We start from the raw sequence: 15,892 nt of genomic DNA, 5'->3' as shown, positions 1-15,892 counted from the left end.
TGAAGTCCCTTGGTATTCTAACTTATAATTAACAATAATACTGTTGATGTAGAGTATCAGATACATTTCAGAAAACCCCTGAAGCACCAATTAAGTCTATTAATATTTTCTCATGAAAGGCTATCAAAGCAGTATTGTGACTTTTGCAAATTCATGTGGACCTAAATTACTGCGAGATAAATGCTATGCAGTCTTTTGTATTTCTTTTTAAACATTCCAGAGAAAGGAAATAGAAGTAGTTTCCAAAATCCTGAAAGCCTTTTGTTTTTTGCATCTGCTTGCCTGATACGTCTTCAGGACTTGCAAAGACCCAGTCAAAGTCAATTCTGTGTTACCACTCCGGGCAATTTGTTTCCCGCCACCGAGGAAAGTCTCTGGGATTTTATTGGCACCAACTAGTTCCATGAATCTGGCAGGACAGCAGCCTTGTTCCCTGGAAAACTTTCCCAGCATTTACTGTGTCCTGAATCTTAGAAAGTTTTGCCTCGCACTTGGCACAAACCCAAAGACCTCTTAGATGTTAAGCACCCATATTCCCTGGATTCCTCTTGCATTTGATGTAGCCTGAAGCAGGGCCTGAGAAGGACTTTCCCAGCAACTACATCCCTGGCCTGCTACGGGCTGGGAACTTGGTCCAACTGGCCTTTAATGACCTTTCCACTTGGCCTAGCATCATGGAGGGGGTCAACCTAAGTAGACAAAGGCACTTTAGGGGTATGACAGCTGAGTCTGAGTTTTGGTGGCAGACTGACATCAGGTACCGGAGGGTGTCAGATCAGGTATCAGATGGGCAAGGAACCCAGCAGCGAAGAGCAGGCACAGAAGACTTCTGTGTCTTACCGGGATGGAAGCCGCTAGAGGCCAGACTGGAGAAGACATTAGATAGAGACATTTGAAGACCAGGGAACTGGATGGGCTCAGGCAGGAGCCACGAGTGACTTCGAGAGGTGAGTGGGAGAGAGAAAAGCAGAAGCAGTATCAAGACTCGCTGAGACCAGGATGAGAAGCCTGAAGAAGGAACAAGTGGAACTGGCTATCTGGGAAGGTACAAATAAACAAGAGACAGAACTGGGTCATTTGGATTAAGCACTGGGTCATGCGGCCAGACTAATCTGTGCTTGTCCCAGGGGTAGAGGAGGGTTTTACGCTAACCTTGCACTTGCCTGATGTTAGTTCAGCCCCTGGCACAAATCATCGATGCTGATGAAATGCCTGCAAGCTCAAGGGGAATAGCAGCACATCTGCAACCATGCCTATTTTATCTCAAAAGCAGCTTGTGATCTACATCAGCCAGCAGCTCCCTGGTTGCCAGAGGAACCTGTGGAGGCCAGACAAGCAGCCTGGGTAACACACACAAACAAATACCAGAACATTAACTAAACATCAAACCAAGTAAGCATGCCTTGGCTGGTGACCCGAGGGGCAACATCGCCCCACTGCCTGGCTACCACAGAAAGCCAGGTCTGAGGACAAGGCTGTTCTCCTGAGAAACTCTTCAGAGTTTCACTTCAGGAATCATTAGCATAAACATCCTAATTCCTTTTAAATCCTGAGAGAGGTTGTAAAACCACAACTCTGCTCACATTTTTGAGCGTAACACAGCTGCTCTTGGTTAGCCTGTCTCATAATGTTGGCTTGGGCCATGCTTCTGTTTCACTGCCATCTTGGACATGAGCTAATACAAGTTTCAGTGTGTAAGAAGGAAATGAAAAAGCTTCCCTTGCCTCCATCCTTAATTTGCAGCTTCTTTTGAACAGGACCTCTCCCCTTTGGAGTAATTAGGTAGGGCCTGGGACAGGCTGAAAAAATCAGTATAGCCACACAAATGCAGGGATATGTGTGTGCATGCAGTAAATCTGTTCTGGATCCCTGTTGCTGACACCCCATAGATCACTTAGAAGTGTTAAGCTCTGCCTAAAGATTAAGTGACAGACAGCAGTAGGAACTAACATGAGCATTATGCTTTTTGCATCACTTCTTGACCGGTGCTTCAGAAAGAGTTGCTCTGAGCTAAATTGCCATTTTGCCAATACAGCCGTCAGGGAAGACACCCTTCTTCCCCTCCATGCAGCAGCTCCAGAGCAAAACAGAAACCCCATAACCCCTCAAAGCACACAGCTGAGCGTTAAGGATCTCCAGTGCAACAGTGAGGTGCATTTACAGTCCAGGCCTGGGGCAAACTCATTTTGAGCCAAAACTTCAAAACAAACTCTCATTAATTAGTAATCTCTCGAGGGTGGCCTCCCTCCTTGGTGCCTCTCACTATTTCCTCATCTCCCCAGCTAGCAGCAAAAACATTCCCGATTGCATCAGTTTTGATTACTTTTTAGATGAGGAGATTCTCCTTTGGCTAACCAGGATTACACTCTTCTGTGGCCGCTAGGACTTTGTCACTTAAGGAACATCAGCAGCCCTACAGGATTTGAATGCTACACAAGAGTATGGTCAGGAAGAGCTGTGGCAGGATGAAGAATGATTCTTACACAAAGTTCTCCCTCCCTTCTTTGTTCCAGGCCTTCAGCCATTATGAATTAACATTGGCTGTCATGTAGAGGCACTTCTTAATTTGTACCTGACTCCTCCTAGATTTAAGAGGCAAAAGGAATCATAAAACCAAACAGACAACAAAAAAAAAGAACATTTTTGAAGGAAAGAGGAAGTCTAACAGGCACTACAGTCAGGTGTGTGATTTATTGGAACCAGCCATTCCCACAAGAAGGATGTGATGGCACTAATTCCATAAGTAGTTCAGTCAAGCTTCTTCAATTGTCAGTTCGTGTTCAGTTGCTTCTTCAATGTTTTTAAGTTGACGAAGCACCCATTCTCTTTCTCTCTTTCTCTGTTATAGAAAAGAAATACTAGTCAACCTAATCCATTCAGACATCACCTGCTTTAACAAACAAACAACATACACAAAGGCATTATGAACCCAACTGGATTTTGGCTGAAGTTTTCACTTGTTTTAAGCTAAGAAGCCTTTACTCTCAGAGCGGGCAAGTTTTCCTGAGTTTCCAACACACCCATGAACAATATGGTACAGGGGAAAAAAAACCAGAACAGAATTTGATGGCTTCACACTGACATGACAGCTTTCAGAGTCTAAATCTGCTGCCTCCCTATCCTTTCTATGGGCTTTCCACAGGGCCCTTGCCAATAATCAGAGTTCTGGGAAATTGAGTTCTTGTGCTCCACAGAACAGAAGAATAGAGACCTGCATAAGGTCCATTAATCTAAACTTTCCCCAGGAAACCCTACACTAATTGAAGGACTGCACACAAGGCCCTATTTGCAATGACTGGCATTTTTTTTATAAAGCACTACAATTTGGATTAAACAAGGAAAGTAGTAGATTATTTGTTTCTCCAGTTTTAGTTAACTTGCCAACGTTAAGAAACTTGAAAAAAATCACTGATTTCTGCCCATTCTTACATTTCTCCTAAAGAAAGATATATTAAAAAAAATTACTTTTGCACTAGTGTACACTAGTCATGCAAGATCACAAGCTGAAGCAAGTACTAGTTTGGAACACTGCATCCCATCCAGTCTGTGATTAGGAATGATACCACAGAGCCTAGCAGGTTATGACCCAATTCATAAATACAAGTTCTCACTGATTAAAGTTGTGGAGTTGTTCCGTAACTAAAATATTCTCACATTATTAGAAAGATCTGTATATATTCAGCATTGGTAGGAAATTGTATAGCTTATCTATTTCATAACTAAGGGAAAGCCATTACCACAAGAGCTTTATCAGTTTTCTTCTTTCTGGCTTTTACTATCGGGATATCTTTTATCCCTGGTATTCCCGTAACAAGCCATGAAGTTCCGCTCTTGCGAGTTACTGCAGCCTCCTCAGATGCTTTGGTGGGAGCCTGAGTTTCCGTGTTTGGCACAACCTTGTCACTTGGCTCTTCGTTTGATTCCTCAGAGGCCAACACTGTGGAAAGCCTCCTTCTAGAAAATACAACCTGAGAGCTTTGGCTTATCTCTTCGTTTAATTCTTGCGAGTCAAGCACTGTTGAAAGCCTCTTCGGGGACGTATGGGGGATGTATGCTTCAACACTTACTAGCGATACTTGAGCTAACGATCTACTTAGATTTGATTTTGGCATTGGAGATCCATAAACTCTCTTGCTGACATTTTGGTCCTTGATTGACTGATTTGTCAGATCTGTAAGAGATGGCATTGTTCTTGAAAGCATTGAGTTCACTGGAGTGCTGTGTTTCACCATTCGCTTTTTCAGAGATCTTTTAACATTCAGAAAAGAATCTTCTTCCTCTGACATCTTGAAGTCAGGTTTATTGCCTTAAGAAAGTAAGAAGAGAAAATTGTGTCTCTGCTCACATAGCAAGAGGTGCCACATAAGGTGTTCAGCTGCTGCAAAGACAAATAGGTGTTCCTATTTTCATGTCTGCATTCTCCCTTTACATGGAATTTATCCTTTGTATACATCAGTGGTCTTCAAGGGTTTGAAAGAGCCACGTTGAAAACAGAACATTAGAAGACAGCTTGTCACACATACAACACTTACTCCTGTCCCACCCCTCAGCATGTGGAGCTCCACATATCTTAAAAAAAAGTTCTAGTATATCTCATTAATCGCAACATCATTAAGACAGTGTTTTATCGTTCAGAGTATACAAATAATATACTTTCAGGGTTGCAGCTGCTAACACTGGGTAGGTAGATGAAAACTGTTAGATACCAGAGGGATTACCATAGTGCAGCAAAAATTCAAGTGCTCTAGGGATGTGCAAAGTTCCGGATTCAAGCAAGCATCTCAGTCCAATTGCCATTTTGTTTCTCTTATTTTCTTAAAAGGGGGTTCACAAACCTCTCATTCCCTCCTACTTACTTGGCATTTGGCTTATTTCTGCTGATCCTAAACCATGTTCTGTGCAAGTCCATTTTCAACTGAATTTACAACAATAACAAGGTTGATTTTGTTAGTAGCATTTCCCCTACTCATTTGCCAACCCCCAACAAAAAGGAACTCGACTTCTTACATGTGGAGAAGCCCAAGATAAATATATCCAGTTTAAGATATATTTAAGATAAATATCTGAATTAGATGAGCAGTTAAGTACTTTAGTAACTGTTGAACTCTGCTTTCATGAGGCAGTTCAGATATTTCATGCAGGTTGATTGCGTGAAGCCCATCAAGGGGCAAATATGTTTTAAGTGCCCATATTCTAAGCCCTATAGATCAAAGGCCTTGGTGGGGGCTGGTAGGACAATGGGACTACAACGAAGGGGGGCACAGGAGGACAGCAAGATATGTTTGCTGAAGTAAAAGGCATCAGTTCTCCCTTCCCTGTCAATGTGTTGCACCTGCGTAGGGGCAGAGTTTCTAAAGGGGAGGCAAGAGGTGGAGCACTGGCTCTTCAGCACAGCAAGAGTCAGGTGTTTTGTGGGTTTTTTCCCCCCCCTTGGAGAGAAGGGAGGAAAAAGGAATCCCATTATCACTTTTATTTGGGTACCCATTTCTCCCCTCACTTCTTAGCAGTGCTAGCTTGTGTGGCACAGTATAAGCAGCACTCAGCCTACAGACACTGCCTTTTTCTTTTCCTGTTCAGCCAGCTTGACTTCCCTTAGTGTTTATCATAGAAGCTTACTGTCAGTAAGCTTGCATGATTAAACTTAGCTAGGGAATAAGAAGGAGTTTGCAACCACCCCCCCCCCCCAAGCCCATCCTCAGCTATACATTTTGATGCCTTCCCCTCACTCATTAAAGTTTAGATGGCCAATTAAAAGCTATTTTTTATTTAAAGTTAGTTTTTAAAGAATATTTTCAACCAGAGCTTCTGAGGAAAACAACAACATGGTTGTTTTTTTTTCTTTCACACTTTTCTGTGCTTTAGAGACACATATATACCAGCAACAAACTTTTTCTGTTCAGTTGTTTTAATAACACCATTATGAATAAAGGAGGGGAAAAGTCTAAAAACAATAGAGAAAGATAAACCATTTAAGAATGCCAGAGTCTACCATGGAGAATGCATCTTGCAGCAACTTTGACAAAAGAAAACACACTTACCAGACCTACCAGGTTCTGTCTGATGTCTTCCTCTGCTTCTCAGGTGATCTGGCTTCAGTTGCTACTTCGCTTCTTATAGCCCTGCTAGCCTCCCAACATCCTTTGCTGCAGAGACTCTTTAAATCACACATTTAGCATTTTTTAGGAGTTTCAGCAGTGCTACTAACCGAATAAACCACTAAATAGAAATCTAGGATGAATTAATCATAGGAAAATGGTCTTGCTAACTTATCTATGTGCTATGTTTATTGCTATTTAATCTCTGCTGCTTGCTGCCTATTTCAATCACAAAACCACATCTAGTGGTTAATTGGCTTCACATGGCTGCTTAAGGCACATTGAGGATCTGTCAGCACATGGATGTGTGTTGATGGATGTATGTATGTTGATGCAGTATATCTGTTCCCATCCTGATTTTATTTTCTCACTGCTTCTCTTGCCCAAGAAATAAATGAGAAAACAAATGTTAAATCTGCCATGAAAAAGTTCTTCTTTTAGGAAAATAGGTAGTGAGAATAAGTGGAAGGTTATCTTGCTGCAGTCTGAATTTCACGGCGTTTGCAGCTAACAACCGTGGAAATGGCAGCATTTTATCTTGAAGCAAGTGGTTTCAAAATCTCAGCTCTTAGATGAGAATTGCATTGGTCTGAAATGGTGTGGCTCAGGTGGAGGGCTGTAATTTTTGTCGACAGAGAAAAGCAGCGGGGCCGCACCAGCCCCGCTAAATTGCAAGCCAGCTCTGTGGTGGGTGACAGTAAACAGCTGCTATCACAACACGGTAGGGCAAGCACAGGCACGAGGGAGCATGTGCGCAAATATTGGGGTAGCCCCTTTGGACAAAGCATGACCTGTGGACCTTTAAAACCTAAGCTGATCAGACAGACCTAATTTGAGGGCTTTATGCGGGTGACCTGAGGTTGTGGAGCGCATCTAGCGCAGACAGAGGGGCGAAGGGCTGATCTCGCCGGGATTTGAACTTGTGGTTCCAGGGAGTCTGGGCATTTCAAACCTAATCATAAACCACCCTCTCTTGCCACATTAATAATTGCACTATGAATAGAGAATTGGAGCTACCAGTTCAATATTTACGAATAACAGTCTGTCAGTATATGGGGAAAGTTGCTAGGTTTAAATTATGTGCCCCTAAGGAACTGAAAGAGAGCTTGAGAAATGGAGGCACTTTACAATCACATGGATTGCACGAGTAAACATCCTGGAAATAAATAGTCTGTCCAGGATAAGCTATTTATTTCCTAAACTCCCAGGGGAGGTTCGTACAGGAATATTTTGAGAACTAAACAAAAACTATTTTGAGATATTTGTGGCTGGGCAAAAAAAAAAAAAAAAAAAAAAAAATTCTCAGTCCTTTATAAACATAGAAGAGGCTAGACCAACCCTTACCTCATTTTGAATATTAGTAGTTAGTTTTCAAACTAGTGGCCTTGTGGCTTGGTGAGCAAACCCACCAGGTGAGCCATACTGTACCTCGCAGAGCCCGGCAAGCCAGTTCCTTATATAGCACAGAGCGGAGAGCGATGTCTTGACATAGTGTTGCAATGTTTGCACTGTCCTGCTGTGTCGGTGGGACATAATATTGCCTCTCCCGGCGAGGCAGTGATGCAAACAACGCTGCGCAGCGTGAACCTGTGCGAGAAGCTTTTTGGTGGCTCGGAGCAAAACTGACATCATCTCACTGGACCCCTTCAAACACTTCTGGCCTTGGCTTCCAGCTTGTGCTTTGCCCTCCTCACCATGCTTGCCCTCACTTTCTAGTGTATCCTTTTCGTGGCATCTCACAGTCCACCAGCGCTGTCTGTAGCTGCATCATCTTTATGCCTGCCTTCCGTGGTCTTTTCCTACAAACGTCTTAAAAAATAACCTTCCCCTTTCCTGCAAAACCGTTAGTTGCCATTTCCTCGAGTTCCTTGCCAAATGTCCTCGAGATATAAATTAGGAGTTTTGCAAGTTGTTCTCACTCTTAGCCATGGTTTCTTTTACATCCTACATATTTAGCTTTTTATGAAGTGGTGGCAGGATGTTACAGAGAACAGGAGGGACATAACTATGCGGAGATCAGACAGAAAAGAGTCCAAAACTAATGCAAGCATGCGGAGCTCAGCAGACCAGCTGCAGTGATGATATTACCTTGGCCTCGGTGTATCTGTAGCCTGGACGTGAAACACCCAAGCTCTGGCAAGAGTGGCATCTTGCAGGCTTCTTGCATCTTTCAAAGAATGACACATACGGTGTCCTGTGCTCACATGTATTCATTATGAACCATTCCTTCACTAAAATCACATTCCTTGGTATGACCATCTTCCTCCTCAGCATTGTCTACCTGATATTTTGAAGCAATAATTCCATAGGTCTGGATCCAGCTGTTTGGTCTATGTTTACACACCTTCCTCTCTTTTGCTGTCTGATGCAAGATGGCACACAATTCCAGCAACATTATTATGCACTTCCATATATATTATATCATCAGCCTCCCACTGCTTTATGTTTATGGCTTGAAAGATTCTTTTGTTGATCTCATTTTAGGGGATAACTTCATCTCCCTTTCTAAATGTGTTCCAAAAATACAAAACCTACATAGGAAATGTTTTAAATGTTTTTACTGCATTCCCTTGTGGGAAACATTAATTCGTAATATTTTGACTTCCAAAACCAACAAAAGTGGGGAAAACAAAAACAGCACAGTGTTTTGTTCAAATTTCAGCCCCTTATTTCCAGTTCAAATACACGAATTCACTTCAGAGACATGGGAGTTTGAGGAGGCCTCATCTGGAAGAGAGTGAAACTGGAATTGTTTTTCAGTTTACCAAGGAATAACATACATACAGGAACATGAAGGGACAGCTTTTTCCCTTAGTGTTCTGGTCTAACCTGAGAGACCATGCTTCTTCAATTGCTGCTCTATTCATTTCTTCGTTTCCCACTCTGATGATGTTGCCAAACAGTTCTCCTGAAGGGAACTTGGATGCTGAACCAGCTCTGAGCTCATATGCTTCCCTAACATACTATATTGAATTGGATATGTAATTCTAGTTTGTGAAGTCACAAATCTTGCAAAAGTGTCCAAGCAGTTAGGAGCTAGGTGCAGTCTTTCCTGGGCAGAACGGTATCAGGCCTCCTCCCTGCTCGTGCAACTAGTCTGATGTTTTTTGGCGCAGGGGGTGATTCCACAAAGAAGTACATAATAGGCAGTAGGAGCTGGTAAGGGGAGCTCAGCACTCTACTTTTTCTGACAACCCATGGTGGAATGACCCTTGTTTGGAGAACTGGAAGGAAGAAGAGCCAGAAGAAGAATACAAATGGTGGTGGGGAGTAAAAGGAGTGTAAAAAGAAGAAATGAAGAGAGGGACACAAAAGTGAAAATGCTTTCCTTTATTTAGAGCCATGTGGAAAGAATAAATTAGAAGAAAGATTAAAGGAATGGGCAAGACAAAGGAAAAAATAAAAAAAGAAAGGAAATTAAACTGTATTTCCTAAATGATTTAGGAGACTTAGGCCCAGACTATGAGTTGTTTATGGATGAAACTGCATTAAAATGCAAATCTCATTCAAATTCCCATAACCTATTCTTCCTGTATCTGAGTTTTGTGTATAGGGAATTCAAACAGGAGTGCTCAAATTCAAACAAGAATTCAAACAAGACTGCTGATAAGGCTGGACTCCTCAGTGAAAATAGGAGTGGGACACCTCATTTGTTGACATGAAGGCTGAAGCCAGCAGGCAGCCTCATCATGAACTGACCTCTGCAGAATAGTGCCTTCCTTGGGCATCCCAGCGTTATGGTACAGTGGGGCATGCAAAAGGAGCACAGCCTCTGTCCCAGTGAATCGTAAGCTCCTTGGGCAGCCACAGACATCGAAACGGAAACAGTCCAACACTCCCTGCGTACTTTGCCTATTTAGGTACATAAAGCTGCACAGAGGAACCCAGTAGGACTTTTCAAAAGCACCTTAGCAATTTATTTCCACTGATTTCAGTAGGAATTACATGCCTGGGCACTACTGAAAACCCTGAGATTCATGGTAGGGTATACAGTGGGGACAGTCATTTAATATATGTGTTTTGAAGACACTTTAGAATAGAATAGAATAGAATAGAATAGAATAGAATAGAATAGAATAGAATAGAATGGAATGGAATGGAATGGAATAGAATAGAATAGAATAGAATATTTTTTTCAGTTGGAAGGGACCTACAATGACCAGTGAGTCCCACTGCCTGACCACTTCAGGGCTGACCAAAAGCTAAAGCATGTCATTAAGGACATTGTCCAAATGCCTCTTAAACACTGACAGGCTTGGGGCATCAACCACCTCTCTAGGAAGCCTGTTCCAGGGTTTGGGCACCCTCTCGGTAAAGAAATGTTTCCTTATGTCAAGTCTGAACCTCCCCTGGTGCAGCTTTGAACCATTCCCATGCAACCTGGCACTGGGTACCAGGGAGAAGAGCTCAGCACCTCGCTTTCCCCTTCCCCTCATGAGGACGCTGTAGGGAGCAATGAGGTCGCCCCTCAGCCTCCTTTTCTCCAAACAAGACAAACCCAGTGTCCTCAGCCGTCCTCACAGGACATGCCTTCCAGTCCTTTCACCAGGAAAACCTTTGCTGAAACCTTCAGAAACCAAGGACTATATGAATTCTTTTGTGGTCTGTTAAACAGGCTTTTCAGTGCCTGAAAAGCACTTGTGTACATTCATGAACTTGCTCTCCAGCAACTTTAAAGTTTTCGTGTTTTGGAAGACTTTCCTCATAGTTGGTAGAATTCTGCTGAATTATGGTGTTATGATCACTGGAGAAAAATACGGCATTATTTATGGTAGTAGTGTGGAAGTGGTAGCTTTGCAACTGTTGGAACACCCCATTACTCAGCGTGGCAATGACCTTTCTTCTGGCCAGAGGCAGGGTCAATGTCTTTGGCTACAGTGTCCGGGAACAAACCTGTGTGGTATAATTCCCACTCCAACTCCTGTCATAGGAGCATCTCATAAGCAGCCTGAGAGGAAGGGTTTAGGGAATCCTGGACAGATGGTTTGGGGGTTTCATAACCCATCAGAAGAAAAATGGCTCTGTACTAACAACACACTGAGTCATGACGCATGCTGCAGGTTATATATTTCTACAGATTTTGGGTAGCGTACCTCTGCTACGACTGGGTGCAGCTGGACAACCAATCTGATTTTGTGCAGTCAAAATCACAGTCTTGATATACTAACTGGGTTGCACAGCTGCTCAGAAAGTCAAACCCCTATTTATATGTTTAAATCAACTTCCATATGATTCCTTTCAGTGAGAGTTTGAGGAACAATGAGACCTGGTGCTCTGTCTCTGACCCATTGCAAATATTCTTAAAGGCTTTTAATTTAGATGTTGATGTTATAAAATTTTCACCTAGGTCCACCAATTGCAGGGAACTGAAAGTAGTATTCTAACAGCCAAATTTTTTTTTCTGCCTTAATGCAACATTAGGACTGAGTAAACAAAAGCCTTAAGGAACACATACGGACAAGTTCAGTGTCACATCTTCCCTCGGCGTGGATCAGCTCTGCCCTCAGATGCAGTGCTTGGTGTCTATGCGAGAGGAGGATTAGGCTGTACATATTTAAAGATGCTACTATCTTAAGATCAATTACAAAACCTTAAGGCATTAAAAATTGTTGCCTCTCTTGGTTAAACAAGGTTGTAATATACGAGTAGCCACTCTAAAACCATTGAGGGGAATGCCAAATTGAGAAAAGTATCTTTTTTATCCAAAGGTTTGGAGGATTAATATTTGACTTCAAAAAGTCTAATTACCTCAGTAGTAAGAAACTAGGTACACTTTAGTAGCAGTAGAGGTCATTGACCTTGATAAAAATCAATGTGCCACCACCTGCCTTTGTAATTACGTCAATGACTCCTCTTCATTATATGCTTATCCACTTCAGTCTTACAGCATGCCACGATGTGTTCTGTCTGCATGTTGTTTATTCACTAGACGGTGTCCCATACACTTTCTACGTGTTTCTACACCCCAGAAGTCGATCTGAGTTAATATTCAACTGGGACCTTTCCTCAGTAACTTACTGTGTGTTTTCTGATATGACTGCTCCTTTCTAATTATGTTGGCAGTGCTGCTGAGGAGCACATAATATTATTGCCAAAGTTCAATAAACATACAGAGTAACTATAGAGTTTGGGGGAAAACAGTCGGTGGTGCTTTCATGACCTTTGGCAACAGTATGAGCACAGTTTGGCCAATGCCAAACAAATGTCTAACTTCAAATCTCTCAGCGACCAGAAAATGATGGATTTGCTTTACTTTATTACATCTAATAATAAACAAAAAATGCTGTGTTTGTGCAGTGCAGTAGCATGGCCAGACTGAGTGTAGTCCTGTGCAGGAGGTCAGACTAGATGAATATCAATGGCTCTTTCTTGTCATATTAGAATTGCGCAGATGAATCCCCAGGTGGTCTGAGATGAGGGAATGCTGATGAACTCATCGGAGTCCCACTGACTTAGTGAAGCAGAGCATTTGTGATAGGGAAGCTCATCTGCTTTGTCTGTGGTGGTGTAGTAATTGATAAGTTACACTGTCGCTATGATCCCCTCATTGGCATCTTCAGACTATGCCTAGTAAATGGAAAGATAAACATTCATAATAATCATGACTACTTTTTCATCACTAGCTCCTTCTACTTCTTCATTGCTAGCTCGCTCTGGCCGTATCTAATAATAGCGGACCAATGTCTGGTTACAAGTATAGAAACAGCCTAAGCCTGGGAGGGTCACGGTAATGTAATATTAAAAGCCAGTTTCTATTCTCTGAGCCTTGAGCCTGAAAACTTACGCAAACTACTGCTGCAATTGATAGCAGAAATAATCTGCACAGGACTGGATGTTTAGGATCGGATCCTAAGTAGCCTGGCTACACCTCAAGATCCCCATCCTCAGATGCTCTCTCCACAGTTCAGCGGGTTTAACGAGAGCCAGAATTGTCACAGACAATTTCCGCTACGTGACTCACTTTCCAGCTGTGGCTTTTTTCCATCAGAATGGCCCAAATGAGAATACGGTCCATGACTGGTACCTGTATAATTGTTTCCTTCCATTGAACATCATGTTCCACCAGCAGGAACAGTGCATTAGGTGACCCACTGCCCCAGGGGATGGCTGCAAAACTGGAAGGCTTTGACATAGATACGGAGGCAATGTACCAGTAACGCCTGGAGGTACACCATGTTCTCATTTTCCGTTGCCCCCTTCCCCCTATTTCAAATTGACAAGAACAATTGGACAAGAACACCAGTCCCAGTCCTGGGTGGTTTACGCTACAGAAATCCAATCTCTCTGGAGTTTCTCATTCAGGGACTGCATTTCTATAGCATAAACCACCCACAACTGGGACTGGTGTTCTTGCCCAAAAACGTTACCAGAGGATATAAGCAACCCACCACTGATACTACCTCATTCTTTAAGCAAAACAAATTCTCACACTGTGTGATTATGACTCTGAAGTGATTCAACTGTGTAATGGGGCATGGCAGAAAAAATGTTTCCAAGTACCTGACCTGGGTCATTAAAACCAGAACATACACTATCTCATTAACATATGTGTGTGTGTGTGTGTACATATTTTATATACAAGTATACATAGCTCTGTGTGTATTTATATACATAAATTCCCCCAAAACAACACAGGGAGGCTTGCACATTTTAGTATTAAGAGAAAGACTTAAAATACCAATGTGGCAGAATAGGTGCAATGAAAGATGAAGGCCAGATTTGCAGTTTATTTATGTCCTTTTGACTTTAGTGGAGCTATTCTGATTGACAGTTATGAAGATCTGGCACGCTGTCCTTCAGAGGGGAAGGAGAAAACAAAAAATGGCTACATAAGGCCTCAAACCCTTCTTCTCACTGCTGTAAGGGCAAACCAAGAACAGTTCCATCACACTCACTGTCATCACAATAATTCGGTACAACTCGCACTGTGCTCTCTAACCTGCAAGGGAAACAGCTGGGGAGCCTTAGTCTAGCATTTGGAATAAAACCCCTTGCATCTGAGCCCAGGCTGTTTTCCATCACAAGGGACTCTGCATTTCCAAGTTATCTCAGGGCATATCTGCATGGACAGGCGTGACGGACCTGAGCGCCTCTGCTTTTGCTCTGAGCTGGCCAGATGGGAGTCTGCTGTGATTTGGAAGCGGTACAATCAAATTACTTTGGTACTGTGCCCAAGCTTACAACGTCTCTTGAGAGACACGTTACCCGATATAACTCTATCAGTTTTCAAATCAATTTTAAGTTAACCTATGCAATTTTGCACTCAGGTTGGTTCTGTATCTTGCACAATATAAACTGCCTACAAAACCTACACTTGGCCCAAGTTGGCCAATTATTTCTGGCTTGTGGAAAGGGAGAGATGAGCTTCCCCTCCCCGTCTTCTGGTCTGTGTGGCCAGTATTTTGCCAGTATTTGCACATGTTTGCTTTCCTCTGCTTGCACAATGGATGGAGCACTTGGCCCAAGCTGGCTTCCACTGTGGTCAATGCAGAAAGTCAACAAGACTCACAAGGGAGCTGAATTGTTCCCACAAGGTTCTTCAGTTCAAAGCAATTGTGAAAATAAAATTGCAGGATTTCTAGATGCATGTTCCTAGCCTGAAAACTGAGAAACTGTAGTTGGACCCTCTGAAAGGCAGCTTGGTATAGAATAATGAATACAACTTGATTTAAACCAAAACCAAAACCAAAACCAAAACAACAATACCAAAGAGCTGTTTATTCAAGCAAATTTTTTTCCTTTATTTTTAATTAGATCCCAGAAATTATAATAGTGCAAACACTCAGTATAAAAGTTGCAATAAGAAATTTACATTCACATTTAACATTTCAGTCCATTCACTTTTTAACATAAAAATAGGACAAATATTCAATTGCTCTTCTCAATTTAACAATCCTGAAAAAGACTGGAAGATACTCTACAATATTCTATTTACATAAAAATAGACCCGTATTATTAATGCAAATCTATCATTAGAAGTTACCCAGTGTTAAGTTATTGTATTGTACTATGTATATACATACATATATATATATAGTGTATAGCTATATAGATATAAAAATTATTTATAGGTTCAGTGGGCTACAATAGTTGGAAAAATGACATCTTGACTTACTAGTTCATTCCTTAAAGTTAGGACTATTCATTTTATTTACCTATGTAGATGTTTCTGTTGTGATACAGTAGGCCGCCTCCTGGTCCCTTTGAAGTCACTGGCAACACCCCATTTGACATCAGCGGGAGAGGAACAGACATTAGAATAAGACCTGGTCTAACAATTTAACAATCATCGAAGTTAATATTTCCATTAACTTTACTGGGCTCTAAATCAGACTAAATGATCTTCTGAAACCTTGTGTGCCAATTAAATAGGGAGAAGAATACAGTTGGCTTTCCCTTGGAGGAATGGAACATCTCTACCTGATGCATATAAATTTTTTTCCAAAGTCTAAGCAGAATATTCAAGTTAGTTCGGAAGCAGCGCAGAATTTGCTGCAAACGTCTGCAGGTTAAGCAGCTGGTAAGATTCCTCTTGCACGGTCTTCTTACTGAATACTTCAGTTGAAACCCCAAGACTGCATCCTTCCTTGCTCTTATTTTTTAATGAAGAGTGGCACCTGGACACAGACAGCACGACTGCCCTTGAAATGAGTCTGCACGTTTAGCAAACTGCTAGGGAACACGAACTAGGGGCTACCCCACCCTTGCTTATCTGTGTCTCCTCTGTGGGGACCCAAGCGGAGCGGCTGCTCTGCCTGCCGGCAGCGGGCAGGGCGAACCCGCGCTGCCCACCACCT

General features: G+C 42.3%; 1 protein-coding gene across 1 annotated transcript; it reads right to left on the bottom strand.

Moving 5' to 3' along the window:
* Window positions 1-2,752: 2,752 nt before the first annotated feature.
* Window positions 2,753-4,286, bottom strand: CCDC201 (coiled-coil domain containing 201). The gene is made up of 2 exons (XM_052789493.1): window positions 3,738-4,286; window positions 2,753-2,839 (listed from the first exon to the last, which is right to left on the bottom strand). The coding sequence occupies exons 1-2, from the start codon at window positions 4,284-4,286 to the stop codon at window positions 2,753-2,755; spliced, it is 636 nt and encodes a 211-aa protein (XP_052645453.1).
* Between the last annotated feature and the right edge of the window lie 11,606 nt (window positions 4,287-15,892).

The sequence above is a fragment of the Harpia harpyja genome, chromosome 1 (genome assembly GCF_026419915.1).
Source record: "Harpia harpyja isolate bHarHar1 chromosome 1, bHarHar1 primary haplotype, whole genome shotgun sequence".
In the NCBI taxonomy this organism is placed as follows: Eukaryota; Metazoa; Chordata; class Aves; order Accipitriformes; family Accipitridae; genus Harpia; species Harpia harpyja.
This window is presented reverse-complemented; position numbering and strand designations above follow the sequence as displayed.

Coding starts and splice junctions, on each gene's coding strand:
- CCDC201 (XM_052789493.1), bottom strand. CDS start 4,286: ATGTCAGAGGAAGAAGATTCTTTTCTGAATGTTAAAAGATCTCTGAAA. Junction 2,840..3,737: donor AAACTGATAAAGCTCTTGTG/GTAATGGCTTTC, acceptor TTTCTATAACAG/AGAAAGAGAGAAAGAGAATG.